Here is a 25,543-nt window from a genome sequence, read left to right as displayed (position 1 = left end):
TCCTCCAAAAGCGAAGGGGCGGGGCACGAGACTAAATATTTATCAGTAACTATTATGTTTACCTGTATAAACTATTATGATAACAACCATAATGACCACACCAGCCTCCAAAAAAGAATATTTCATTTCTAATGACAGCAGCAGCATATCCCTTGACACCAAGTGGAGGGTCACCAGTGGTAGGCTTTTGTGCCCACTCACCAGTTGGTAGGTGGCACACCTCCACTACAGAATACATTGATTTCTTCTTCTCATTATTGTGTACTCCAGGGAGACCAGGCTGGAGCCCACCCCACATGTACAGGTAGTCTCCTACCTGTACTGTAGAGTGCTCGCTCCTCTCCACTGGTTGATAGACTATAGATAAAAGAGGACACAGTAATATAGTGAATAGTTATAATAAGGAGAGGATACAGAGGAGTAAAGTAAGGAAGAGATAAGAAAGAAAGAGATATAAAGAGAAGATAATAAAGACACTCACTTTCTGAAGACATCTTCAAAACAACAGTGAGCCACCCCCCCACAATACCGTATCAACTCTAATTAAATGAATAAAAAGTAAAATTATAAAAATTACAAATCAAAAAAATCATTATTTTAGTGTCTTTCTCTTTTCTAATAAATTCCTATTTTTTCTCTTTTGTATTATAATGTAAGGTGGTTGTACTCTTGATGTGTACTAGAGACAGTCAGTGGATAAGAGAAGAGAGAGTGGGTGTGTCTCATTGTTACAATTCACAGTCTCTACTCATCTGGTAATGGGTAGTCCTGCACTGAAGCCAGACCCTTACTGCCTACAGTCATACCCAAATGACTGTAGGCTGGGGAGCGGTCTGGCTAGCGGGACTAGGTATTGGGGCCATAGACCATTAGGTTAATTAAATATTTTGTACAATTACTGAAATAAAATAATATGATATTATTAATATTCTTTGAATGTATTATTAATTGAATGAATTGCTGGTATACATAAAAATAAATCAGTATTATTTGAGGTGTTATTAATCAAATTTAAACTGAATTTTTAATAAATTTTTTTTAGTTGCATAAACCGGCTCCAAAATTTTGGGCTAGTGATGTATATGCTGTGTAGAAAGTTTGAGGTGATTCTAACTAAGTTACAGCGATTTTAATAAAATGCCAAATTCTGAAAAATACCCCCAAAATCATGCAGCCAAAATTTTTATTACATTTCCTGATTCATATTCTTTTGTCTATCATTAGGTTGGGAAGGATAAAGCTTTGGGCAGTAAATAACCTACTTGAAGTTATTCAGCCTTTTAGTTTTTATTATTGTTGTATTTTCCTATTCAGCAATTGTGTCTTTGCCATTAACACTTTCATTTGATAAATACTGTATAGACACTGTTAATCCTTGAATGACATATATTATTTAACAATTAATTTTTAAGAAAAAAGTACAAAAAACTAAAGAAAAACCTGCAATACTAGTACTAGTACTAGCTAATTATTGTACATGTACATACTAGTACATGCAAAGGCACATCTTATGTCCTATTGTACAGTTCATTATTACTTTACGTTAGTTCCCAGTCATTAAGACACATCTATGTCTTGATAGATTCCAATGATACTCCTCAGTTTGGGCGGCTTCAGATAATCCTTCAAGAACAGAGTAGGATTCACAACAAAGTTCCCAACAATATTTTCCAATTCTTTTTCAGCAGCTGCTACATCTGTTTCAATGAGTCCGGGAACTTGCCGCCACTGGGCAAGATCTTCAAGATTATGAACATCATTGTTCAGCTCCACCTTTCCTCCAAACACTTTCTTATAAATATCAGTATTAGCTGAAGCTATCTCTTGTAGCTTAGTAAAGAAAGATGGCGAGGCAGGGTCTTCAACTTTAATATCAGAAGCAAAATATTTCTCCTCATCAAGGAGGGTCAGGTGCTCTCTGAAGAGGTGACAGCGGAGACTGTGAGAGAACTTTCCAACCTCAAACTCTCCTCCATTCATAGTCCCTGGCTCCATTTGAGTGTCTTCAATGATTAGACACATCTCAGAGTCCCTCTTACCCATCATACTCCTGTCATTGATATTAGCTGATCCTATTACACTCACCCTATCATCAACTATCAGCACTTTACTGTGGACGTATATGGTTTCAGTCACTACCTTATCTCCCAGTCGGTCGTACTTACGCAGTCCATATATTGAGAAGTATTGAGGTATCTTTTCTTTAGGTACTCCGCTAGCCATCAGTCGGTTGTATAGCGAGTTCTTTCCAGTCTGGACTGTGGAGTAGTTCCAGTAACTAACTGCCTTAAGATCATACCCACTATCATCTTCCCAGTTACCAGCAAACTCTGGTTTCAGTGGCATTACCACTATGACATGAAAGTTCTCATTGTTCTTGTGAGCTCTAGTGATCCTCTCAGCTAACGTCTCAATTACATTATTATTGACCTTGATGAGTAGCCCGGGTTGTGAGGATATGAAGAACTGGTTCTCAATATAAATGAAGTGTTTAGCAGAAGAAATGAGGGAGAGGTAGGCATCATAAATGGAGTGTTCCAGTGGTTGCCGAGCTGACCACTGACTCACCGATCGAACCAGCTGTACCTTGACCCCAGCACCAGTTGGATCAGTTATCGTATGATCATGTCCTCCAATGGCTCCACGTGATAGTTTAGGGTGAGAGGCCAATCCTTTCTCCAGTGAGTTGTATCGTTGAATGAAGTGTTCCACTGCGTCTTGAACTGCCTGGCCAGTAAAAGTCACAGACACATCATGATAGGGTAGCCTATGCTCAGTATCTCTCTCAAGGTGATCTTCCAGTGGACGAGTGTAATCAGAGAATCCTCTTATGAAGGAGTTACGATAGTCCCTTCCAATCCACCTCCTGTACCTCAGTCCTCCATTGTCACTGGATTGTTCACTACCTAGGGACGGGTGGAGTGGATAGTTATCGGTCAGTGGGTGGCTGTGTATTCCCCAGCGTCCAAAGCAAAGGTCAATCCCGCCCACAAAAGCTATGGCCCGATCAGCCACCAGTACCTTCTCATGATGACTCCAGAGACCAATGCCTGGCAGTCCGTGGGTGATTGCTGTGAGGACGGTCGGGTGGGAGTGGATGTGAATGTTCTTATGGACAAGTGTCTTCATCGTGAAGGATACCCCAAGATTAAACCCAACCAGTTTTGCATCATCAAAGAGGAGTATGTATATCTTGACACCAGCCTCTGCCTTTCTTAGGAGCATCAGGTCCAGTCTCCAGTAGTTGCTGTCCACTCCATTATCTGGCCTCTTCATGAATATATGAGGATTGAGTATGTGATCTATGATGAGGATCTCTTTGGACGCATTCTCTATAGCATCAGCAATGGCTGACATGTGATCCTTACCATCTACGAGCCACTTCACAACGGCCTGCTCTCTCACTGGAGCGAATGAGCCGTAGCGGTGTTTGGATTTCTTATCTCCTCTCCAGAAGTAGAATAGAGCACCTAGTGCAAGGACAGAAGAGGCAGCAATGCTGGTCAGTATCACCCAGTACGCCATTGATCAGGAACAAAGAGAGAGAGAGAGAGAGAGAGAAAGAAGAGACACTGAGACAGGAACTTAACAAAGGAAGACTGTCTAGACAACCACAACCTCAACTTTAATTAGTGGGTAGTCTACTGTTAGTCTATGGAATAAATTTTCAATTTTCTCATCTGACATCAAACATTTTTTAGTTTCCATTGACTCTTGTAAATATGGTATCCTTCAAATACTTTTGCGTATCAAAAACAGGATAATAATATAACATTAATAATAATAATAGCACACACATTACGTTACACAGCTCATACTACCGCCCACACATTATAATCAAAGTCTATGCAGTGTAATGGGGAAGTTCTCAGTCACCAGATGATCATCCTGGAACACTATCACTATATTGGCCTCAAATTCAACTTTAAAAGTGGACGTACTAATAGTTGGACAGGTGAACAGGCGAGGAAAGATCATGAACAGTGGTATCATCACCCCACGGCAAACGTCCCCATCAGCTATTTGAATATTCTGTATCTCGGTCGGGTCCCTGGCATACCCCTCGGCACAGCCACAGGTCTCCACTCGTACCAGCTGTATCTCAATGGATCTAATGGGGGCGGAGCACCTCTCCACACAGAGTTCACCAGTGAAGGGTTTAGTGATACAGCAGTTGACAGTGTCTATTTTACCAGTGACCTTGAAATCAGGAACATTATTACGCTCTTTAACATTAGCTAGTGATTCCGGAGTGATGCAGAAATCAACAGGTTTATCCATTGCCTTTGTAGCAGAGTCCCCATACTCAACTATAAACTCAGACGTCTTCTGAAGATCCTTAGCGAGTAGAGATCTCTTCATATCACACCTCAGTGTGTAGGTTATGTTCACAAACACTCCATGATAAGTCTCGTGGAGTTTCTTGCCAGACTTTGGTTTCAGAGGCAGTTCAAACGGTATATCAGTGGTACCACTGGGTATCTTCCCTGGTTTAGCTAGCTCCACGCTGTACTGAATGATCTGTATTGGTTTCAATGAGTTGTAAAACGCCTCAAACATCCCAACACTCTTAGCGCTTAACTGAAGATTGACCGCTCCCTCCATCATGAGAGATAGCCCGTTATGAGTAATGCTGTCTTTACTGGTGATGGAGACGGAGCCTTTCACAGTGTCCCCTTCTTTATAGATCTTGCTAGCTCTTTTGAATTTTATCTCAAGAGACGCCATTTTCTATGCTTTGCAAACTGAGCCACACCCTCAGTTGTGGATCACATGATCTCTAGCCACGCCTTTTCACTAAAACGTGGGCGTTGGTAAAAGCAAAATGGCTGCCAGTACCAACTAAAAAGATTCACTGTAGTGAAGAAAAGGATAGACTGGGTACCTAGAATGGAGGATTTGCAGTCACGTGACTCTCACGTGATCCCTTTCTCCACTAATCCTTTTGATGATCTTGAAGATGAGGAAGAAGCCGAAGATGATCAGTTGGCCACGCCCATAATCAATGACCACGCCCACAAAGACAATAACCCATTCTCCTCCTCATCGACTGACCTTGACCTCATGACGGAACACTGGGAAGAACTCTCTGACCTCTTGGAGTCTCCGATATCGAACCCGTTTGCATTACAAGAATTCCAGCAGCACCTGGTATCAATCACTCGTATAATTGAGGGGGAGGAGCCTATCAGTCAGCAGACCACGCCCTGTATTGAGCTACTACTGAGCGAAAACATTCTTGAGAAACTTTACCTGTTCTCTACCAAACAGCGTAACTACCTCTCCGATATACGTCAGTCTTTACTGGTACTATTCAAGTCACTGCTCTCTCGTCCTGGTCAGCCATTGTTCATTCACCAGCAGGTCCTACGCCCACTCAATAGATTGTTAAGAGTCTGTGAAACGGCTAAAGACGACAAACTCAGTCTATCCATTTTATGTCTTCTTCATCAGATTTGTTTATTAATTCAAGAGAATGAGACATGTCTTGATCTGTTCTTTACCTATGGAGGAGGTCAGGTCCCGTCAAAGTTCTTCATCTTCTCTCACCTGGTGTCTCATATTCATGATGGAGGAGAAGGAGGGGCTAGAGCTAGGGACGCCATGTTGTTCTGTTTATCTGTCGCTGAGAGATCCTCCTCCTCTAGTTTGTGTGACTTTATAGTCAGTGACACTGATTTCTGTCAGGTACAATCATCTACAATAGCAAATGTACATGTACCAGATACAGTAGCTGGTAATTTTGAAGGGAGACATTTTGGTGAATTTAGTGTTTTGATAGCCAATTGTCAAAATAAGAATCCACCATTTTACCATTTTAAAATATAATGTACATGTTCAATAGCACATTCACAATAGGTGATACATGTGCATGACTCTTCTCTCCCTCCCTCTTCTTATACAGGTATTGGCAACTGGTTTGAGTGGTTTATATTCCTCCCTCCCGGTGTCAGTGCCACTGGTTGACAGTGAGTGGGTCTCTCCTCTCAATGAGTTGGAGGCATCAGTGCCGGAACTTAAGAACTTTATGCAAGCACTTTCATACTGCAACTCTGTACTCCAGGTAATGATACTAATTATTAATTAATATTATTATTATTATTATCGATAGATGGCTCCTTTATTAATTTGTCAAGCTGTTTCTTCGCTAATTAAAAACGGGTTTTTAAAACAAGTTCTTGGTCCAGCGATACTACAAGTAATTATAATAATAAATAATAAGAATATTAATAATTATTGTTTTTAGGCTTCAACTGACGAGGCTGCTGTTGCCATTGGTTACCTGTGTATATTTCTAAACAACATCACCAACCCGTCGTTAATGAAGATATTTTTACAGTTCCTGATGACAGGAGAGAGTGACGGAAGGAATGTCTGTAACATAGTAATACAATACATTAATAATAATATTAACAATAAGGTAATTAATAATAATTAATTAATATCATTATCATTCTCTCTTTTAGTTAGTTGCAATGTCTCTCGAGTTATTTTATATTTTAATTAACTTAAACTGCGAGGACGTGTTGCTATGGTTACTGCTCCAACACCTGTTGCTAGGCAACCACATACCCCCGGCCCAGTTGCCCTCTGTAAAAGTCCGAGACCACTACTGCGTGGGCCCCAAGAGATTACTTGAAATGATACCTTCCTGCTGCTCCAAAGCCGAAGAACTGTACTTGGAATCAATTTTAAAATCATCACCTCAGGCCAGCCGAGACTCCTCCCCTCTCAGGGACACACCCTCTTTAACGGACACGCCCACACGATTAGACTCTCCCGTCCTTGACTACAGAGACTCTCCGACTAGCATGTCCAGCAATAGCTCAAGCACTGCCTTTGTTACGACCACACCCATTGATTCTCTAATTAATGCCCAAGAGGTAGTTTTTGAATACATGAGTCCTCAAGAGTCTTACTATAACTACCTGCTTGAGAGCCGGGCCGCTATTGCTGATTGCGCAAGATCCTGTAGGGTGTGGTCTAGTTGCTATAGTAACTGTGTGACTAGAGACAATGGCCCCGCCCCTAAGGGGGACGATGGTTCAATGGTGAGTGACACTGGTCCGTTACTAGTCCCAACACTAACTAATGGATTGAGTGATGGGGAGGGATTGTCCCCCATCAGGAGGAGGAGGAGTAACTCACTTTATGTACATAATAATGAGAGGTTTAATGACCAGGTAATCTATTAATAGTAACGGATATTAATAATCTATTAATAGTAACGATATTAATAGTAACATCATCATTATTATTATTATTAATAGGTTGGTTTGTTTATGAAGGTTCTAATGGAGAGGCTCTCCCAGTATTTATCCAACCCTCCGTTAATTAATGAGTTGTTAATTAAACTAATAACAAGACTAGCTCATTACCCACAGCCGCTGATAAGGTCCTACCTACTCAACCACCACCTGATCTTCAAGCCAGGGATTCCTAACCTACTTCAAGTACGTTAATAATGACACTTCAATTCTCTTTGTATGTGTGTGTCAGGAATTGTAATGAAAATGGAGAATTATCTCCTTTTCAATTTTGGTCAAATTTGGCCAAAGTCCCTGTACTATAGTACAGGGAGTTTGGTTGGATTTCTTTCTACACATATATGTATAATGTATTGTTATTATTATTATTATTATTATTTATTAATTATTATTATTATTATTATTATTATTATTATTAGGTTCTTCAAGGTATTAAGGTATCAATAGATTCTTTAGCGAAGGAAAGAGCTGAGAGTTTCCCCTCCAGATTAGGACGAGCGAGAAAGACTCTGATATTCCAAGCAGCTGTTACTAATGGAAGCATCAGTGAGGAGACTGCAGCTGCTATATCAGCACAATTCAGATCAAGATCAGACTCACACCTTTCAGACACTCCATCAAAAGACAATGAAACGACAAATAACAAAGGTACTGTACCTAACGTACCAACTGGTGCATATTGATGTCCTTATGCTGTGTAGAAAGTTTGAGGTGATTCCGACTTCTATTATTCAAGTTACAGCCATTTAAAAAAAAAACAGCAAAAATACCCAAGGCTATAGTCCATGGTTTTTTCCAAAAAATGGCTCTGAAATCATTCCAAATTTTTATTACATTTTCTGATATATATTGATGTCCTTACGCTGTGTAGAAAGTTTGAGGTGATTCCAACTTCAATTTTTCAAGTTACAGCCATTTTAAGAAAACGGCAAAAAATTCTGAAAAATACCCAAGGCTATAGTCCATGGTTTTTTTCAAAAAATGGCTCCAAAATCACCCCGAATTTTTATTACATTTTCTGATACATATTGATGTCCTTATGCTGTGTAGAAAGTTTGAGTTGATTCCAACTTCAATTTTTCAAGTTACAGCCATTTTAAGAAAACGGCAAAAAATTCTGAAAAATACCCAAGGCTATAGTCCATGGTTTTTTTCAAAAAATGGCTCCGAAATCACCCCAAATTTTTATTACATTTTCTGATACATATTGATGCCCTTATGCTGTGTAGCAAGTTTGAGGTGATTCCGACTTCAATTTTTCGAGTAACGACCATTTTAAGAAAACGGCAAAATTCTGAAAAATACGCAAGGCTATAGTCCATGGTTTTTTCCAAAAAATGGCTCCCGATCATTTTAATAGTACAGAAGTAGTACATGGTCAGCTGCCAAATTTTGCTACAATGACTAGGAAGGAATACTCCATTTTTATTCCTTTTCTTGATGCGGAAACATGTACTTAGTTGTAGTTTGTAGTAAAATTCCTGTCATGCTATTGTAGTTGGTACTAATAATTTAATTAAGATTTCCTTCACTTGTAACAAGGAATGCTGTACACTATAACAATAATAATTATTATTAATCATCAATATTATCATTATTGGTTATTATTATTATTATTATTGTTAGATGAGCCGGTTTCAAGGCGTAGGGCCCTCACTGAAACTGGTAGGAGGAGAATAAAGAAGAGACACAAGGTAACCATTAACATGGTATTCTCTATTGTCATGTTTGGTGAGTGGATGAAGGAACTAGCTTCGTTAGCTCAAGAGCACTCTGTCGTCAATCCTGAACTACTGATCATCAATGAATGAATATTGCTATCCTTTTTTTAATTTTGTGTTTCAATAATTAATTATTGTTTAATAGACGTTATTTTTTATAATTATAGAAAATCATTAATTTATTGCAAAGACATCTAATCAGAAATTGCACATAATAAAAATAGCAATAATTAATAATAATTAATTACTCGTACTAACACTGACTGATTGACCCAATATGATGATAAAGCTCTTGTGGAGTTTTCCTTAACTTTCCATTTGGGATGGAATATTTCGTAGAATCAAAGCAAATAAACTTTTCATTTTTAAAGAGACACACCCTTCCCTCATGTGAGTCCATGGCGTCCAAGCGTTCATTAAACTGATCCGTTAGCTGCCCCCACTGTCCCTGGAGCTGCCGGGGGTATCCAGTGTCCACTGTCCCTGGTAATCCGTTGGATAGACGAATGTACATAGACGAACGTGAGAAATAAAACTTTTTGTCATGAAGTAAGGCAGCGGAATCAAACCCACTCTTAAACGAGGTAGGAAGGTTACGAATCAGTTTATTAATATGACCAGAAGTAGGTGAATCATCGCTCATCGACTTGTAGTGAATGTACTGATCACCAGCTGTAGCGTACATACTACCGTCTGATAGAAATAGAATCGTATCAAAACCATCTTCAAATTTACTGGGTATGGACCCCCAATGGTGCTTTATCAGTTTAGGATAATTACACAATAGCTCCCCATTCAAGTACTTGACATAAACTGTACCACGAGTGATGTATCTGTACTCTCCATAACTACCAGCACTATCAATCCCATACTCCACTGGTAGGACTGTTATGAAATACAGTCCATAGTTGGCTGCATTCTCCACTGCCCTTGAAGGACTCTGCTTAGCTAATGAGAGACACTTCCTCACTCCATAAGCAATATCAATAGTGTACCCCACAGCATGAGTCATCTCGTGGAGGAGAGTATTGAGCTGAGAGTAAGGATGTATAATGTATGGTAACTTATACTGGATGGGACAGAGTACAATCAGTCTGGACCTATGCCAAGTGTATGCCAGTACTCTCTTAAGACAGTGGTGTCCATCATAATGATACATGAATGGCCCTGATGTTATTGCTGTCTTTATGTCTTTAAATATATTCCTAACTCTCTCCACATTCCTTGTACTCCTTGCTCCAAACCACCTCACATAGTGTGAGTGGTCCCTGTCAACTGATGCTATGGCTGGATCAAGATATGTGTACACTGTTTTATGTACTTGCAGTGTATTGGCAACATTAGCTGCTAGAGATCCAAACCCATCAAATAAAGGTTTACAGACTCCTCTATATACATCAATACATCTGATTCTACCAGTAGAATACTCCTCTACTATATCCCCTACTGTTTTAAGAGCTGCTCCATTTCTTCTTTGAACGTGTACTGCAGTTGTAGCTTTTGGTGCAAACCGGTAGGTGACAGTTGATTGTTGCATCAAGCCATCAGTATGTTTATATAGAAGAGATCCAGTGTACACTATTGTATATGTACCAGGAGCCTTCATATCATAAACACTGCTAATGTCCACACTGACTGATATAACTTCATTCGGTTGTATCATAGTCCATTCATCCTCTGCAGGTCTCATTCTTCTTAGATACAATCCCTTATATGGTAATCTTTTACTACCAAGCTTCACTGTTAGAAACTCAGAGAGGATTCCTTCTAGTGGAGTATCACGAGTGAGTATAAGGTACTGCTTGTGATTATTGTTATTAGTGACATTGAAGACACAGTCAGTGGATGAGCTATAGACACTGCAGGAGGAACTGAGATTCAAAGGATGAGAGGATGAGCCTTTCCTTTCCTGACCAGTTGATAAGGTGATGCGATCCAAAGAAGAATATCTAAAATAAACAAATTATCCATCATTAATTTTTGCAGCTTGTTAGTATTATTTTTAAGACAGGACATGCAGTGTTAAAGGAAGCACTGTTGCTGTTACTTTAAAGATGCTATGGAGTTCAAATTAAAGTCAGGACAAACAGCAATAATTAGCAAATGCACCGCAAAGTGATTATTTTTTAAAATTAATTTTTGCAAGTGTATACAAGCTGTTACTAGCAGTTAACAGCAAAACATAGAGTGTAAACCAGCCAATACTAGTACGAATTTTGGAGAGAATGCATGAGCTTCATTTTCACTTTGAACTTCACTTTAAATTAAGTGAGAACAAGTTGTTATAACCTCACAAAGTGTTAACCAACCACACCTAGTTACTGAAAGAGGTGATCTTACCTGAGTCTCTTGCTTATTTCTTTATCAATGGCAGAGAATCCCTCGCCTGATAAAGAGAGAGAGAGAGAGGCAGTCTATCACAAACTATTAATGACAGTTTTTACTTTCAGAATCTTCTTCTCTTGAGGTATCAGTCAACAGACAGGAGGTCAGTCTAAGGCAGAGCAGTATTATTATTATAAAGGACACTAGTCCTTTCCCGTCCATCCTTAGCAGGGCAGCCAAACAGAGCAGGACAGAACAGGACGTAATGGGAATCGTTTTGGCTTCAAAAATGCCAAGAAGTTTGCGTAGGAGCCCGCGAGACATATCTACGCATGCGCAAAAGGTTGAGATTCAAATTAATTTTATTTTAATTTTTAAAATGAATTTCGATTTATTTAAATTTACTGATAATGTGCCAATGAGTACATAAATAATAATACACAGAAAAAGAGAGAGAGAGAACTAGATCATACATCAACAGTAATGTGGTCATCAATAGGATGAGGTAGGTGAGTTGATTGTTTGTATGTGATGGAGTGCCGTCTGTCCCGTGGGGTCACTGAACCAACAGGTCCAGGCCCATGATGATAATGTCCGTATCTTTCAACTCCTCTGATCTTAGGGTAGGAGTTCTGTCTGTAGAAGTAATGAGAAGGAGGCTCAGGCCTTAGGCCAGGGTTGATGGCTGGGGTTGTGTTATAAGTCTTTAAGTGTCTGTTCTTCAAGTGTTTAGCAGCAGGAGCAGAGGAGGAGAGAGGGGGAGGGGGTGGTCTGATGGAGTCCTCCCCACTAGCCTCACTCTCCATTGAAGAGGTGGTCTCCTCATCATCAACCAGTTCCCTCCCTCCTCCTCCTCCAGCTGGTCCCTCCAGCCCATTCTCACCATTACTACCACCAGTAGGCTCATCCTCCTCACTGTTAGCCCGTACTGTCTCATTATACTGTACCCTTGTATCAGAGGAGCGTCTAGTGCCCGCGTTACCATGACGATATGAATAATAATGAGCCCCACCCCTATTATTAAAGTAGGCCGGGTCAGTGTCAGAGTAGTATGGGTCATGGTATGAGTCAATGTTCGTTCTGTGGTATGAGTCTGATTGGTACTGGTCTGAGTCTGGGTAATGATATTCGTAAAGTTCGATCCCCTGGGGGGCGGGGTAATTGTATCTCTCATATTGAAGGGGGCGCCCCCTTTCCTCTGCTGTACCGCGGTACGGACTATGGTAGGATACTGGATAACGGGCCGACCTACCACTACCTGGACGAGAATAATAGGAACTGCCCATTCTGTAATGATCCCTCTCAGCCTAGTAATAAACAAACAAACAAATTAATTAATTAATTAATTAATTAATTAAATGTGTTTTTACTTCATTATCGATGAAGCTTGCTGCTTCTTGTGCTAGTTTTCTTGCTGACTCAGCAATGGCTGCAGCTGTTGCTATCCTGGAAGCTCTTTCAGGATCACCAGGAGTGAGCACTGTAACACCAACCTGACAATAATAATAACAACAATTTAAAATTGAGGAATCTTCTTCAGGGTAAAAGTTAACAAAAAACTCTGCACTAGAGTATAGATATTTTTTTACAATTTAGGTGTATTCTTAAAATAGCCATAACTTGAAAAATTGAAGTCGGAATCATCTCAAACTTTCTACACAGCATAGGTACATGCACTTTATCATCATCATCATCATCATCATCATCATCATCATTATTATTATTATTATTATTATTATTATTATTATTATTATTAATTACTTCCACGACAGCCTCAGAGTCAATCGAAGGGTGGACCCTGTAAGATACTCCAGTTCTTCCTGACCCACTGGACTCCACTGACACCATAGACCCAGCTGGTCTCATCCCTCCCTGTACGTCCGGTAGACTGGTCACACGGACCATGGGACCGCGGGGTCTACGGGACGACCGTTCATTAGGAGATGAGCGATTGGGACTGGCCCCGCCCCTCAATAACGAGGTGGAGCTGTTGGATGATACACTGTTAGCACCGGGCTAGGGAAGAATTAATAACCATTAATAACTATTAATAACTATTAATAACTTACTCTCAGTGTATCGCTGGATGTTGAGCTCAGTCGTGGTGAAGCTCTGACTATCCTGCCGTTAGCCCCGCCCACTCCATTGAATCCCCTCACTGACTGCTGGGAGGAGTTGGGGGAGGGGATGGGAGTAGAACCACCCGATATGGTAGGCATTGAAGACCGGATACTGGAACTAATAATAATAACAACAACAATAATAATAATAACAATAATACTACTAATAATAATAATAATAATAATAACAATAATAATAATAATAATAATAATAACAACAATAATAATCTAGAGATTACGTGTACATTTATTATAAGGAGGTAACAGACACTCCAGTTATCTAGTCTGCATAGTAATTAATAATAATTAAATTAATTAGTATCATTACTATAAAAACAATAATGAGCTTACGAAAACAATAATATAAACATTAGACCAGAGGGACACTTTGAAAGTGTCTCTCTCCGTTTAATGGAAATGTATGATTGAACATGTACTTATAACTATTAATTAACAAACCACACCCACTTACACATTATTGGTATTGTTGCTTCCCCTCAGTGACTCATTGTTATTATTGGCAGTGGGTGGAGCAGTCATCAGTCCAGGTGGGGTACTGTAGCGTGGTTTAGTTCGGAGAATACAGGCACAGACTAACACACAGAGGACCACCAGTACGGCAAGGACTATCAACAATATGTACCAGTAGTCGGATAACCAGGACTCAAAACTGTAGAGGAGAGAGAGAGATGGAAATGACAAAGGAAGTGTTGAGTCTATGAAGTATAATAACACCTTTTTATCTCTCTCCCTCTCCCTCTCTCTCCCCCCCTCTCTCTCTCCCTCTCTCTCCCCCCTCTCCCTCTCCCCCTCCCTCCCTCTCTCTCTTGTATTTACTAATAAAATAGATTACTCCAGTAGTTCATACTGATGTTCTCCCCAGTCAGTTAGTGAGTACATTAAAATAACAATAGCATAACTCAATTAGTGATTAGTGATTAGCCCCCACTCTTCTTCTCTCATTCTTTCACCCTCTCTCCCTCTTTTTCTCTCACCCTCTCCTCCTCTTTAAATATTTTAGTGTCAAATTTAATTGTAGCAATTTCCTCCCCCTCTCTCCCCCTCTCCCTCTTTTCCCCCCTCTCCCTCTCTCTGTCATAAAGTAAGTTCTAGAGAGAGTTGAAGAGGCTCTTAGTTAGCCCTAGGTGTCATAAAGTCTCCAATATTTAGTTACATGTAGATTGATCTAGTAAACTGACAATTAGTAAAAATGGTACAGTACTGATGTACAGGTACAGTATAAACAATAAATAATATTAATAATGTATCATAGTATGCACTGTATATTTATTGTAATAACAATACTGACCACTAATTAACCAAAATAACAATCACTAATTATTATTAACCTCGTTATGACTCATGATAACAAAACAAGAACATGACCACATTAATAATAATAATAATAATAATAATAATAATAATAATAATAACAACAAAATAATAACAAATAAATAAATGAACTACAACAATAATTATAATAATAAGCATGGCCCTCTAAACACACACTCCCCCTCATTATCTGCTATTATCAGATACATGTACATGTACATATTAGCTTCTAGAAATAACTTCTTGTAAGGCCAATCTAACTAATAATGGAAGACTAAAGGACCCCTGGGGCTAAATATGAGACACCAAAAGCTGACAAATGGTAGATATCAGGAGGCCTAGATCAGATATGGTAGGCCAGTAGTCTCCCAGGCTCCCCCTAGGCCTACCAGTGAGTCTAAGGACCAGTACTAGTCTCACCTCTGCTGTCCTGTCCCGCCAGTGCTGCTAGTGGTACTGGTTCCATTGATTGATTGACGGGGAGAGTGACCCTCCATTAACTCTTAGAATCTCTTCTGTAGACTAGAGAGGGAGGGAGAGAGAAGGTTAGTTTTATATCATTCTGTCACTCCTTTCTCTCTTCACTGGTCTATTAACACTTTACTGCTACAAGGGGAAACTGACCAATCAAGTACCTTCACTCACGTGTAGTCTTTAGTAAGAAAATATTTTGAAAACTTGATTTTATAAATAGTTACGGTACACTCTTAATTAAAATATTTACGGTATACAAGTAAACCAAGAAACTAGCTACAATAAAGAAGACAGCAAGAAAATTAATTAATGAATTAATTAACACACTCTCTAATAATACAAAAAGGGAGAAACAAGAGACAGAAAAATAACAACATTACAACAATAATAATAGCAATTGATTCTTCTTATACTAATTTTGTTATTTTATTGAGAGCTTCAGACAGTGTGGGCCGTCGAGCTGGTTCAAAAGACAGCATTGATGTTACTATATTTGGAAACTCAGGAGGGAACTTCTGGCCCCGCCCAGTCTATAAATAGACACATTATTCTAAAAATAGACCCCAATAGTTCATACCTTGCTGTAGGTATCAGTTAGCCTCGGCAAGGTCCTCTCATCATAGGCCCTCTGGTCTTTACTGCCGCTAAACGGGTTTTGATATCCTGCTAGTTCATAAGCGAGGACTCCAGCGGCCCATACTGGCTGTTTAGTATAGTCTAGGACTCTACCACGACCTGTTCTTTGGTTCAGTATCTCTGGAGCCAGGTGAGCCTCATTGCCTCCTTTACTGCAGGCTGGAGGGAGGGAGAGGGAGGGAGAGGGAGAGAGGGAGGGAGAGAGAGAAAGTGACAATGTTACAACTGTTTCTTCTCACGTCTATCAAAAGGTATCTTGTAGTCTGGCTCAAGTTTAATGGCTTCGCCAAAATCAACAATTTTAAGAATATCTCCAGACAACATGAGATTCTCTAGCTTAAGATCCCTAGAGAGAGGGAGGAAGAGAGGGAGGGAGGGAGAGGGGTTAGTTTCAACTTTCAAGTAATCAGTACTGCATCATTACCTGTGGAGGACATAATGAGTAAAGAGATACTGTAGGCCAGTCAAGAGGTCCTTCAACCAACCCAGGACTTTAGAATACTAATAACAATACAATACACTGTCACTTCACTTTATCATTAAAGGACGCTCTCTTACATTAGGACCAGCAGTTTGTCTCAACGGTTTGAGCTGGTACTCCATATTCTGTGAGAGTTGCTCCATCATTATACAAAGAGCGATCCCTTCACTACAGTTCTCTCGGCTCAACTTTGGATGAGCCTTTGGTCTGTCGTAGAAGAAAGCAAAGAGCCTGACAATGTTCTTATGAGGAGGAATGGAGGAGAGGACCTCATACTCATTCTTGTGCTGATCTCTTGCCTAAAACAATTAATAGTTATTAATAGTTATTGATGCTACTTATGTTGTACAGTTAAAATTTGAATTTGCTTCAAAATCAGGCCAGAGTACTAAGTACATGTACAGGGTCGCATGCCGAATTTCAGCAAAAATAAAAAGGAGAGAATTCTCCACATACATTTGTCATTGTAGTGGTATCATGTACTCCAGACAGCATCTTGAGTGCATAGACTCTGTCAGGATAAGGCAGACCTGGTTTGATACACTGAGCTCGAACCACCATCATACTCCTGCCTTCAGCTAACTTACCTCTTGATATAACACCTAACTGTAGAGGAGTGGAGAGAACATGTAAAGTTACATATCAGAAACTTGTTACATAGCATAAGGACATCAATATGATCAGAAAAAGTAATAAAAATTTGGGGTGATTTTGGAGCCATTTTTTGAAAAATATAGCCTTGGGTATTTTCAGAATTTTGACATTTTTTCAAAATGGCTGCAACTTGAAAAATTGAAGTCAGAATCAGCTCAAACTTTCTACACAGCATAAGGACATCAATATGTACATGTACTATTTATAATTATTATAATAATTATTAATTACCACTTCAAAATCGTCCAGTGTGCAGGTGTACAGCATTCTCGTCTCTAGGAGTTCATTCTCAAGTTCCTTAACTTTAGTAAAACTGTCACCTCCTCCTCCTCCTCCTCCGAATAAAGGAACACGCCCAATACCACCGCCCCTAGACTATAAACAATATATACAACAAGTAGTTACCTAGCAACCATTGCTAAGCAACAGTTACAGTTGCCTAGCAACCAACGTTATGTACCTTCAGTGCTGCTATTTCCCTGTTCTTCCTGGCCAGTTCGTCTTCCAGTGATTCTCTCATGACATTAATCTCTTCAATGTTCCCCTGAAGCTGCTCCACCTTCCTCCTCAGTTTGATCACCTCTCCATTATCTGATGGACCAGTGTCTGTTGGTTTATTAGAGTAGAGTATACCAGAACTGTGTCTTTGGGAGGAGGAATAACTGGAGGGGACGTAACTGGTGGAAGGCTAAGGGAAAGAAGGATATAATTATAAATATAAAGGACACAGTGAAACAGTTATGAGACAAACAAGGCTATACTGATAATAATGACAATAGCACTAGTTCATTCTCACCCTCCCTCCTCCTCCATCAGTTTGGTCCATTTTGGTCTTGAGTGATGGCACGTTTGCTGTTAGTTTCTTGATGAGATCTTCTCTTGAAGTACAGCCAGCATAGCTTAACCCAAGGTCGTCCATCTTATCCTTGATATCCCTTATCTTAGCGTTATTAAGATCCATCCTCATCAGCTCATCAACAGCGTATGATTTCAACCTTGCCTTCTGCTCACTCGCTTTAGCTTCTTCTGCTTTCTTCTCAGCTTCAATTCGCTTCCTTCTCTCCTCCTCCAGTTCCTTCTCCCTTGCCTCTTTCTCCTTTCTCTCCTTTTCTGCTTTCTCTTTTCTCAACTTCTCCTCATACTCCAGAGCTGCTTCTCTTCTCTTCCTCGCTATATCACTAGCCATTGCTCCTGCTAGCTGCTCTGCAAACTTCTCTGCCAGTTTGAGCTTCATTCTCTGGTCAATAAAGTCTTGAATGATCTTCTCAAATGCTCCTATTCTTAAAGCCATTTTAATCTCCTCCTCCCCCTCTGCCTTCTTGATCCTCACCCCATCATCATCAAAGAATAGTATAACCACTGAAGGGGTGAACCTGATACCACCTAGATCCTGTCTTAACTATAATAAATAATAATAATAATAATGATATCAATTATTATTATTATTATTGATTATTATTAATATTCATAGCTCATAAGTTCATAGTAACTCATGAATAATTCATTAATATTCATTTATTACGATGACAATAAAAACAGATCATAATGTAAACACAAAGTTTCATTATACATGAACTATACAAGTAAACCTGGGTACATGTACATGTATATAGAAGGGAATTTGGCATCAGTTAGACAGAATGAAAAGTATTAACAGTACACAGTATAGACTGATGGTACAGTATAGACTGATGGTACAGTATAGACTGATGGTACAGTATAGACTGATGGTACAGTATAGACTGATGGTACAGTATAGACTGATGGTACAGTATAGACTGATGGTACAGTATAGACTGATGGTACAGTATAGACTGATGGTTTGTATTAGATCTATCTAGTTGTTATTGACATGGAGCATGTCAAGAATGAAGAAGAACACACAATTAACCGACTCACCTCATCATAAGTCCGGCCCAGTCCGATCTTAGCTCTAAAGAAAGGAATCTGAGGTACTTCCCTGGCCAGGTTAACGATATGAGGCTGCATTCTTCTTGAAGGAGGATGAGAGTCATCAGTCACTTCAACACATATCACCATGTTCTCCTCTTTACAGGTTGAGTAGAGTTTACGCCAGGCCTGGAGGGAGTACATTATAAAGTATAACAATACATGTACATGAACAGGTCTATATTACTATCCTTTAATATTTTAGTGACACAGGTACTGCTACATGTAATTGTATTATTTTATTAACAATTCTCAACAAGTGCTAATTGGTATCAAGTGTGCTGGTATTTATAGCAATCAGTTTACAAGTATATTATCCTGTATCAGTAACTACTAATGGCCCGCTGCTTTAAAGTCCAGCGGTTGTTTGGTTGTACAGTACCTGTGCGTCTGGTGGTATTATAAAGAAGTTATCAGGAGGTGGTCTGTTAGCCTCTGCTGCCTGGCGGGCCATGCCAGCAGCTAGAGCATCAGCTAATAACAGATCCATGAGATTCATATTGAAAGAGAGAGACAGACAGACAGACAGAGAGAAACACGAAGAGAAGAAAGAAAGAGGATAAGGCAAACTGCCCCGCCTGTAATGAATGTAATACGCACGTTAATGAATTTATAATCAATGGGTGGGGCTTGAGTTTATTAATTAGCGAGTGGGCGTTAAACAGAGAAGGTGCGCCTGGTAGGCGTGGTTAAGCCCACGTGTAAACATGAGGGTCAGTGTCTTTTTATGTAAAAGAGCCTCTTTGAACTGGCCTCCGTGTGTGGGCCTGGAGATACATGCTCAGATATGTTCAAGGGACAAGATATTCTCAACGGGGCCTGTGGGATCACATGATCCCTCTCCAAACTCCTCCCTCTCATTGTTTGACGTGGCAATACCTGGGACAATGCCTGTAAGTATTGGTCACGTGATTCTCACGTGATCTAATTACACAGGTCATTAATAAAGACTGTGTCAAGGCCGGAGTGTTAACTGCATTAGCGTTAAGATCAAGAATCAACTCTCGGTCGTATTTTGATAGAAAGCACTACTTTTATCCTGATTTACCGGTAATTAATTAATTAAGACTACTAATTGATTAATTAATGTTACATTGATAGGGTGGGTACCAGATTAGTCAGAATCGTGTACCGTTAGCTGTAGGTGGATACTTATCAGTTTATAATAACAATAATCAGTTAATTAACGTCTCAATAAAACAAGTACAACTGGAACAAGACAGTGGTAGGATATTACATGTACATTTATTATTGATTTATTTATTTATTTTTAGGTAAAATAGTTTTTGGTGAAAAGACAATTGAAGGACACGATACCCTACTGGACTATAAAAGAGCTGGTAATAATAATAATAATAATAATAATAATAATAATAATAATAATAAATTAATAATAATAATTAATTGTTATTAATTGGAAGGTGTTGGACTGATGGAGATTGTGACTGATCCTGTTCTAATTGATGGATCATCTGCTGCTAATTTTATTCGAGAGCTCCGCCTACTTTTAAAGAGGATTGGAACGTGTGATGGAAACATGGCGGGTGAGTGAGCGGGGTTATTGTCATTATCATTATTATTATTATTAATAGATGGGTCGTTAAGAGTTGATGCTAATGTGTCAGTGAGAGAGACTGGTTCTGATGGAATGGGAACAAGAACTGAAATTAAGAATATCAGCGGAATCAAGTTCCTTAAGAAAGCTATTGGTAAGCTCATTAATATTCATGAGCTCTGTTACTATTTTTAGATTACGAAATATGGCGACACATACAGGTGCTAAGCAAAGGAGGCGTGGTTTTACCTGAGACTATGCGCTATGACGAAAGGAAAAAGTGAATTAGATTAATTAATTATTTTAATGATATTCATTGCAGTGTGACCACACCCACAAGAGGGAAATCCTCACATCAGGACTATAGATTCATTGAGGAACACGACCTACCAGCTTTATTAATAGAGAGGGAGGGGCTGGTTGATGAGTGTAGGAAGATACTGGAGGAGATACCAACTGATAATGTAGTGGAGTCATTATCACTGAAATACGGTAATTATAATAGTTAATATTAATTAATTATTTATTTATTTTAATTAGGAATCAGTTTGTATGATGCACAAGTACTTGAGGTATCAATCAATTAATTCATTAATTAATTAATAATTATTGTATTATTATTATTAGAGTGAAGATTGGGCTATAGACTTATTTGAAGAAGTGATGACACAGTAACCAGTTAACCACACACTAACCACACACTAGTCATTAATTGTAATGTATCATATAGTGTGATATGATCATTGATCCATTAGGTGTCCTCAGCTACCAGTTAAGTTAGTAATCTCTTGGATAACATCAGAACTGTATGGACTCATTAATGACAGAGACGGAATGAATGTGTGTGTAGGCAACTTCATGAGTTTACTGATCCTGTTCAATCAGAATGAACTGACTGGGCCACAGGCTAAAAAAGTAATGGAAACAATAGGAAGGAAATATGCAACATGAATAGATGTATATGCATTAGAAAATGCATCAATTTTGGTAAAATCACCTCAAACTTGCTACACAGCATAAGGACATTAATATGTATTAGAAAATGTAATAAAAATTTGAGGTGATTTCGGAGCCATTTTTTGGGAAAAAACCATGGACTATAGCCTTGGGTATTTTTCAGAATTTTGATGTTTTCTTAAAATGGTCGTAACTCGAAAAATTGAAGTTGGAATCACCTCAAACTTGCTACACAGCATAAGAGCATCAATATGTATCAGAAAATGTAATAAAAATTTGGGGTGATTTCGGAGCCATTTTTTGGAAAAAACCATGGACTATAGCCTTGGGTATTTTTCAGAATTTTTTCGTTTTCTTAAAATGGCCGTAACTTGAAAAATTGAAGTCGGAATCAACTCGAACTTTCTATACACTATGAGGACATCAATATGCATCAGAAAATGTAATAAAAATTTGGGGTGATTTTTTGGCCATTTTTTGGAAAAAACCATGGACTATAGCCTTGGGTATTTTTCAGAATTTTTTCGTTTTCTTAAATTGGCCATAACTTGAAAAATTGAAGTCGGAATAACCTCAAACTTTCTACACAGCATAAGAACATCAATATGTATCAGAAAATACAATAAAAATGGAGAATTCTCAAATTTTTATTTTTGGAAAAATCTGACCAGCGACCCTGTACTAGGGACTTTGACCTGATTTTTGAAAAACTTAAAAATACATTTAAATGATCCAAATTTGATGGAAATTAGCTACAACTTTCTATATGACATAAGTACATGGCATTAGGAAATTTAATAAAACTGTCCTTGCCTTTTATTGTTGCAGATATTACGATTGATGGTTAAAGGTGATTCAAGATCTCCTATTGATATTCTTCATGACATTCAAACTGCCCATTACTCTCACACTGATATTGTTGATATCTGTGAAACAATATTAACTGAACATAAGGAAGAAGTAAGTCATTCATTATTAGTATCATTACTATTATTATTATTATTATTATTATTATTGTCTCTGCTCTAGGTGAGTGAGTACATCAGTGGTAATGATAGGAGGAGGAAGCTGCTGTTTGGATTCTTCATGGGAGAGGCTATGTCTCTCACTGGTAGAGACTGTGATCCAAAGGAAATAAAAGGAATATTATTGGAACTGTTGAACAACAAAATGTAATGAAAACTGTTTGTATAAACTGAGATAGAGTAACTGAAACTTTCTTTTGCAGTTACTGTTTCAATATAATTATAATTAAATAATGATACATACAGCACAGTACTGCTCTATCATTGTTATTATATGAGACCAACAGATACCATAAACTGAACTGTTGGTATGCAATCATTACCTCATTAAAAGGACATGAAGTAGTAGTATATGCTGTCAGTGAGTAGGTGTACTAGTTAGTGCTCAATGAAGTTATAAATACAGTACCAGTGTTAGTCACTGAACAGCAAAACTGAGTAGATAAAGGACACCAGCAGCAGAGAAAGATCAGAATAAATCAAAATGGTATGGAACAAGACCCATATGCTAGTACCTATATTATGTTCCTTCTTTTCCCTACAGCCATTGACTGATGAACAAAAGGCTGAATTAAAGAAGAAGTTTGATTCATTTGACGTTGATAAGGATGGCACTATCAGTATAGCTGAGCTGAAGGCAGTCTGTGAGTCCATGGGACTCAATAAGAGCGAGCTGGAGATAGCTGAATATATTGATAGAGCTGACAAGGACGGGAGTGGTACTGTTGATTTTGATGAATACTGTCAGCATTATGCTGAAATTGATGAACAGAGAATGTGGGAACTATTTCAAGTTAGTTACCAGTACATGCATATATTGTATATGAAAGTTCTTTGATTGCATTAACCTGATGTTAATACAGAAATATGACACTAAGAATGGGACAGAGGAAGGCAATGGATATCTTGACCTGGAGGAACTTACTGCTCTAGTGAAGGACCTCAATTTTAGAAACATCAAAAAAAGAACAATCAAATACTTTATGAAACAACTTGACACAAATGGAGACAAGAAAATAAGCTTTGAAGGTAAGACATAAGTAATGTCCCAATTAGTAGAAAAGTACCTCTGAAATGAGGACACCTCTGTATTAAGGACAGGTAGTGTGGGCCCAATTGGTGTCCTTAATAAAGAGGTTATTGTTATTTACTGTATTTATATCTCATTACAGAGTTCAAGGCAATGAACAGAACAAAACTCATGAAGAAATAAAAGTAGCTTCATCTCAAGGTGGAGATCATTATTGACATATTTTTGGTTTTTAAATTAATTATCAGTTTAAAAGTTTGCAAACAATAGAACATAACTCATTAATCTTTTGTCAATTGGTTTTAAAGTGTCAATTATTATTTTTAAAATGTTGTATGGATTTCTCCATTCCCTCAGCAAAAGTGAAAATCGGTTTATAATTAAAATGATCTTTAGCTTTTTGACAGCTGTAGTAATGATACGTGCCTGCAATACGAACTCTCATTGGAGTGAACAATGGTCTAATGGTTACCAAGGGACTCAGTAACCATGACACCCACCCTAGCAACACAGCCAGTATCAAAATGATGTGAAAGGGTAAGTGGATTGAAGGAGGAGGGTAGCCAAAACCAACAACCAGCTGGGATATGTAGCCATTGAAAGGGAGCGGCTCGTCATTAGTAATGTTATAAGCCTATCAATAATAATAATAATAATAATAATAATAATAATAATAATAATAATAAATTTATTAAAATAATAATAATGTTGTTGTTATACCTGGCCACACACAACAGAGTCTTCATGAAGAGCTTCCGCTGCCAGTAAGTGTCCATGAGTTACGTTTTCAACATAAGTAAAATCAACAATATTCTTACCATCCCTGGGGACAGTAATATTCAGTGAAAATCAGTCACTTTAAGACCCCCAGGAGGCTAAATTCATCCCCCAGGGGTCACTACACATAAATTCTTACCCAATAATGAATTTCATTTTCCCATTTTTTGCTGCATTTAGTACTACTGGTATGTTCTGTCTGTCGTGGGGGCCAAATATTCCATGGGGTCTGATAGCTACTGTCATTAATACAGGACCCCTTGACTCATCAGTGTTATTAGCATCAAGAACCAACTAATAAATAAATAAATAAATAAACAATCAATCATAGTACACATTTCCTCAGGTCATGTAGGAAGTGCTTCCTTAATATTAACAATTAAATAATAACAATGATAAACATTTCCTTCTAAAATTACAGGATAAGCCCCGCCCACCACACCTTCTCTTGTATTATCTTAGTTTGTGTATAATAGTCCATTGGAGGGTGAGCATAAGGTAAATCCTCAGTTCCATTCTTAATATCAGAACCATTGTAGACCACACTGGCTGAACTGGTCAGAACTAACCTCTATTAATAATAACAATAAAAATTGATATAATTATAATTACTTTAACTCCTGATTCTATACAGGACTCAATAAGACACTGTGTTCCTTCCACGTTGACTTTATTAAACAAGGACTCATCATTAGCAGCTGCTGGAGGCGAAGCATGATGGAACACAATATCACTGCCTTGTAGTGACGACAACAAATCCTAATAATATACAAAAATATACTGGTAATATCCTAAAATAAACAAGTATAATGTAACAGTTTTCTGAGACTAATACAGTACACATTATTAACCTGCTTGTTGCATATGTCTCCAGTATAGTAAGTAATGGAGTCATTAGTATCATCATTTCTATTGATATCAAACACTTTGACCCGGTAACCACTGGCCAGTAACTTCTCTACCATATGTCGTCCTAAAAACCCACACCCACCAATAACAGTACAGACCCTAGCAGGTTTATCCTAGCAGTAGGAGAGAGAGAGAGAGGGTAGTACTAAAGAACAGTGATATACTCACAGTCGCCATGTTTAAGAGAAAGAAGAATGGGCCAATGGATCAGTCGAGTGGTGTGATTCTCCATTGCATGGGCGTGGTCCAATACGCCCTTACCCACGTGGTTGCACGTGGGTAAGCTCATTCTACAAGACTAAGTGTTTGAATCTGCTGCAGACTGCTAA

At 38.5% G+C, this 25,543-nt stretch overlaps 9 protein-coding genes across 9 annotated transcripts; 3 read left to right on the top strand and 6 right to left on the bottom strand.

Moving 5' to 3' along the window:
* Positions 1-1,352: 1,352 nt before the first annotated feature.
* Positions 1,353-3,610, bottom strand: LOC100631828 (phospholipase D1-like). Its single transcript, XM_003388275.3, has one exon. The coding sequence runs from the start codon at positions 3,523-3,525 to the stop codon at positions 1,558-1,560; it is 1,968 nt and encodes a 655-aa protein (XP_003388323.1). The 5' UTR covers positions 3,526-3,610; the 3' UTR covers positions 1,353-1,557.
* Positions 3,611-3,694: 84 nt separating this feature from the next.
* On the bottom strand, positions 3,695-4,761 carry LOC100640206 (Down syndrome critical region protein 3-like). The gene has a single exon (XM_003388256.3). It carries the CDS (start codon positions 4,726-4,728, stop codon positions 3,838-3,840), a length of 891 nt encoding a protein of 296 aa, XP_003388304.1. The 5' UTR covers positions 4,729-4,761; the 3' UTR covers positions 3,695-3,837.
* A 41-nt stretch (positions 4,762-4,802) lies between these two features.
* Positions 4,803-9,164, top strand: LOC105313587 (protein FAM160A1-like). The gene is made up of 8 exons (XM_019999378.1): positions 4,803-5,688; positions 5,906-6,064; positions 6,113-6,199; positions 6,248-6,421; positions 6,468-7,184; positions 7,272-7,454; positions 7,688-7,916; positions 8,895-9,164. Exons 1-8 carry the CDS (start codon positions 4,891-4,893, stop codon positions 9,077-9,079), a joined length of 2,532 nt encoding a protein of 843 aa, XP_019854937.1. The 5' UTR covers positions 4,803-4,890; the 3' UTR covers positions 9,080-9,164.
* Positions 9,121-11,683, bottom strand: LOC109583880 (uncharacterized). The gene is made up of 3 exons (XM_019999379.1): positions 11,434-11,683; positions 11,330-11,375; positions 9,121-10,938 (listed from the first exon to the last, which is right to left on the bottom strand). The coding sequence occupies exons 1-3, from the start codon at positions 11,636-11,638 to the stop codon at positions 9,243-9,245; spliced, it is 1,947 nt and encodes a 648-aa protein (XP_019854938.1). The 5' UTR covers positions 11,639-11,683; the 3' UTR covers positions 9,121-9,242.
* Positions 11,684-11,706: 23 nt separating this feature from the next.
* LOC100631703 (uncharacterized) lies at positions 11,707-15,378 on the bottom strand. Its single transcript, XM_003388274.2, has 6 exons — positions 15,187-15,378; positions 13,907-14,104; positions 13,384-13,552; positions 13,076-13,330; positions 12,685-12,807; positions 11,707-12,621 (listed from the first exon to the last, which is right to left on the bottom strand). The coding sequence occupies exons 1-6, from the start codon at positions 15,261-15,263 to the stop codon at positions 11,782-11,784; spliced, it is 1,662 nt and encodes a 553-aa protein (XP_003388322.1). The 5' UTR covers positions 15,264-15,378; the 3' UTR covers positions 11,707-11,781.
* Positions 15,379-15,477: 99 nt separating this feature from the next.
* LOC100631577 (uncharacterized) lies at positions 15,478-19,548 on the bottom strand. Its single transcript, XM_003388273.2, has 11 exons — positions 19,344-19,548; positions 18,911-19,090; positions 17,808-18,410; positions 17,472-17,699; positions 17,243-17,386; positions 16,814-16,963; positions 16,435-16,656; positions 16,301-16,377; positions 16,116-16,222; positions 15,818-16,035; positions 15,478-15,770 (listed from the first exon to the last, which is right to left on the bottom strand). Exons 1-11 carry the CDS (start codon positions 19,458-19,460, stop codon positions 15,648-15,650), a joined length of 2,169 nt encoding a protein of 722 aa, XP_003388321.1. The 5' UTR covers positions 19,461-19,548; the 3' UTR covers positions 15,478-15,647.
* A 25-nt stretch (positions 19,549-19,573) lies between these two features.
* On the top strand, positions 19,574-22,732 carry LOC100631448 (aspartyl/glutamyl-tRNA(Asn/Gln) amidotransferase subunit B-like). Its single transcript, XM_019999380.1, has 13 exons — positions 19,574-19,854; positions 19,898-20,011; positions 20,063-20,186; positions 20,236-20,301; positions 20,383-20,505; positions 20,554-20,670; positions 20,712-20,796; positions 20,839-21,008; positions 21,057-21,088; positions 21,144-21,187; positions 21,272-21,431; positions 22,302-22,433; positions 22,503-22,732. Exons 1-13 carry the CDS (start codon positions 19,669-19,671, stop codon positions 22,647-22,649), a joined length of 1,500 nt encoding a protein of 499 aa, XP_019854939.1. The 5' UTR covers positions 19,574-19,668; the 3' UTR covers positions 22,650-22,732.
* Positions 22,733-22,876: 144 nt separating this feature from the next.
* LOC100642102 (calmodulin-like) lies at positions 22,877-23,890 on the top strand. The gene is made up of 4 exons (XM_003388271.2): positions 22,877-22,985; positions 23,043-23,291; positions 23,362-23,527; positions 23,671-23,890. The coding sequence occupies exons 1-4, from the start codon at positions 22,983-22,985 to the stop codon at positions 23,709-23,711; spliced, it is 459 nt and encodes a 152-aa protein (XP_003388319.2). The 5' UTR covers positions 22,877-22,982; the 3' UTR covers positions 23,712-23,890.
* On the bottom strand, positions 23,718-25,488 carry LOC100641976 (sterol-4-alpha-carboxylate 3-dehydrogenase, decarboxylating-like). Its single transcript, XM_003388270.2, has 7 exons — positions 25,383-25,488; positions 25,157-25,327; positions 24,918-25,064; positions 24,748-24,876; positions 24,445-24,599; positions 24,249-24,351; positions 23,718-24,162 (listed from the first exon to the last, which is right to left on the bottom strand). The coding sequence occupies exons 1-7, from the start codon at positions 25,389-25,391 to the stop codon at positions 23,839-23,841; spliced, it is 1,038 nt and encodes a 345-aa protein (XP_003388318.1). The 5' UTR covers positions 25,392-25,488; the 3' UTR covers positions 23,718-23,838.
* Positions 25,489-25,543: the final 55 nt, after the last annotated feature.

This window comes from Amphimedon queenslandica, unplaced genomic scaffold (assembly GCF_000090795.2).
Source record: "Amphimedon queenslandica unplaced genomic scaffold, v1.1 AMPQUscaffold_13273, whole genome shotgun sequence".
NCBI classification, from domain to species: Eukaryota; Metazoa; Porifera; class Demospongiae; order Haplosclerida; family Niphatidae; genus Amphimedon; species Amphimedon queenslandica.
Note: the sequence above shows the minus strand (reverse complement) of the source record. Positions and strands in the feature narration are given on the sequence as shown.

What these genes read in the sequence shown, in the direction of transcription:
- LOC100631828 (XM_003388275.3), bottom strand. Translation starts at nt 3,525, where the DNA reads ATGGCGTACTGGGTGATACTGACCAGCATTGCTGCCTCTTCTGTCCTT.
- LOC100640206 (XM_003388256.3), bottom strand. Translation starts at nt 4,728, where the DNA reads ATGGCGTCTCTTGAGATAAAATTCAAAAGAGCTAGCAAGATCTATAAA.
- LOC105313587 (XM_019999378.1), top strand. Translation starts at nt 4,891, where the DNA reads ATGGAGGATTTGCAGTCACGTGACTCTCACGTGATCCCTTTCTCCACT. An exon ending in GTGACACTGATTTCTGTCAG is followed by an intron (nt 5,689 to 5,905) that starts GTACAATCATCT and finishes CTTCTTATACAG; the next exon opens with GTATTGGCAACTGGTTTGAG. An exon ending in ATAATAATATTAACAATAAG is followed by an intron (nt 6,422 to 6,467) that starts GTAATTAATAAT and finishes TCTCTCTTTTAG; the next exon opens with TTAGTTGCAATGTCTCTCGA.
- LOC109583880 (XM_019999379.1), bottom strand. Translation starts at nt 11,638, where the DNA reads ATGTCTCGCGGGCTCCTACGCAAACTTCTTGGCATTTTTGAAGCCAAA. An exon ending in AAGAGAAGAAGATTCTGAAA is followed by an intron (nt 11,376 to 11,433) that starts GTAAAAACTGTC and finishes TCTCTTTATCAG; the next exon opens with GCGAGGGATTCTCTGCCATT. An exon ending in GAAATAAGCAAGAGACTCAG is followed by an intron (nt 10,939 to 11,329) that starts GTAAGATCACCT and finishes TGTTTATTTTAG; the next exon opens with ATATTCTTCTTTGGATCGCA.
- LOC100631703 (XM_003388274.2), bottom strand. Translation starts at nt 15,263, where the DNA reads ATGGAGGGTCACTCTCCCCGTCAATCAATCAATGGAACCAGTACCACT. An exon ending in AGCAACAATACCAATAATGT is followed by an intron (nt 13,553 to 13,906) that starts GTAAGTGGGTGT and finishes TATTATTATTAG; the next exon opens with TTCCAGTATCCGGTCTTCAA. An exon ending in CAAGCTTCATCGATAATGAA is followed by an intron (nt 12,622 to 12,684) that starts GTAAAAACACAT and finishes GTTTATTACTAG; the next exon opens with GCTGAGAGGGATCATTACAG.
- LOC100631577 (XM_003388273.2), bottom strand. Translation starts at nt 19,460, where the DNA reads ATGAATCTCATGGATCTGTTATTAGCTGATGCTCTAGCTGCTGGCATG. An exon ending in CTGATGGAGGAGGAGGGAGG is followed by an intron (nt 17,700 to 17,807) that starts GTGAGAATGAAC and finishes TCTTTCCCTTAG; the next exon opens with CCTTCCACCAGTTACGTCCC. An exon ending in GGGAAATAGCAGCACTGAAG is followed by an intron (nt 17,387 to 17,471) that starts GTACATAACGTT and finishes TATTGTTTATAG; the next exon opens with TCTAGGGGCGGTGGTATTGG.
- LOC100631448 (XM_019999380.1), top strand. Translation starts at nt 19,669, where the DNA reads ATGAGGGTCAGTGTCTTTTTATGTAAAAGAGCCTCTTTGAACTGGCCT. An exon ending in CAATACCTGGGACAATGCCT is followed by an intron (nt 19,855 to 19,897) that starts GTAAGTATTGGT and finishes CTAATTACACAG; the next exon opens with GTCATTAATAAAGACTGTGT. An exon ending in ACTTTTATCCTGATTTACCG is followed by an intron (nt 20,012 to 20,062) that starts GTAATTAATTAA and finishes TTACATTGATAG; the next exon opens with GGTGGGTACCAGATTAGTCA.
- LOC100642102 (XM_003388271.2), top strand. An exon ending in GAATGTGGGAACTATTTCAA is followed by an intron (nt 23,292 to 23,361) that starts GTTAGTTACCAG and finishes ATGTTAATACAG; the next exon opens with AAATATGACACTAAGAATGG. An exon ending in CAAGAAAATAAGCTTTGAAG is followed by an intron (nt 23,528 to 23,670) that starts GTAAGACATAAG and finishes ATCTCATTACAG; the next exon opens with AGTTCAAGGCAATGAACAGA.
- LOC100641976 (XM_003388270.2), bottom strand. An exon ending in AAAATGAAATTCATTATTGG is followed by an intron (nt 24,352 to 24,444) that starts GTAAGAATTTAT and finishes TACTGTCCCCAG; the next exon opens with GGATGGTAAGAATATTGTTG. An exon ending in ACTCTGTTGTGTGTGGCCAG is followed by an intron (nt 24,163 to 24,248) that starts GTATAACAACAA and finishes TATTATTGATAG; the next exon opens with GCTTATAACATTACTAATGA.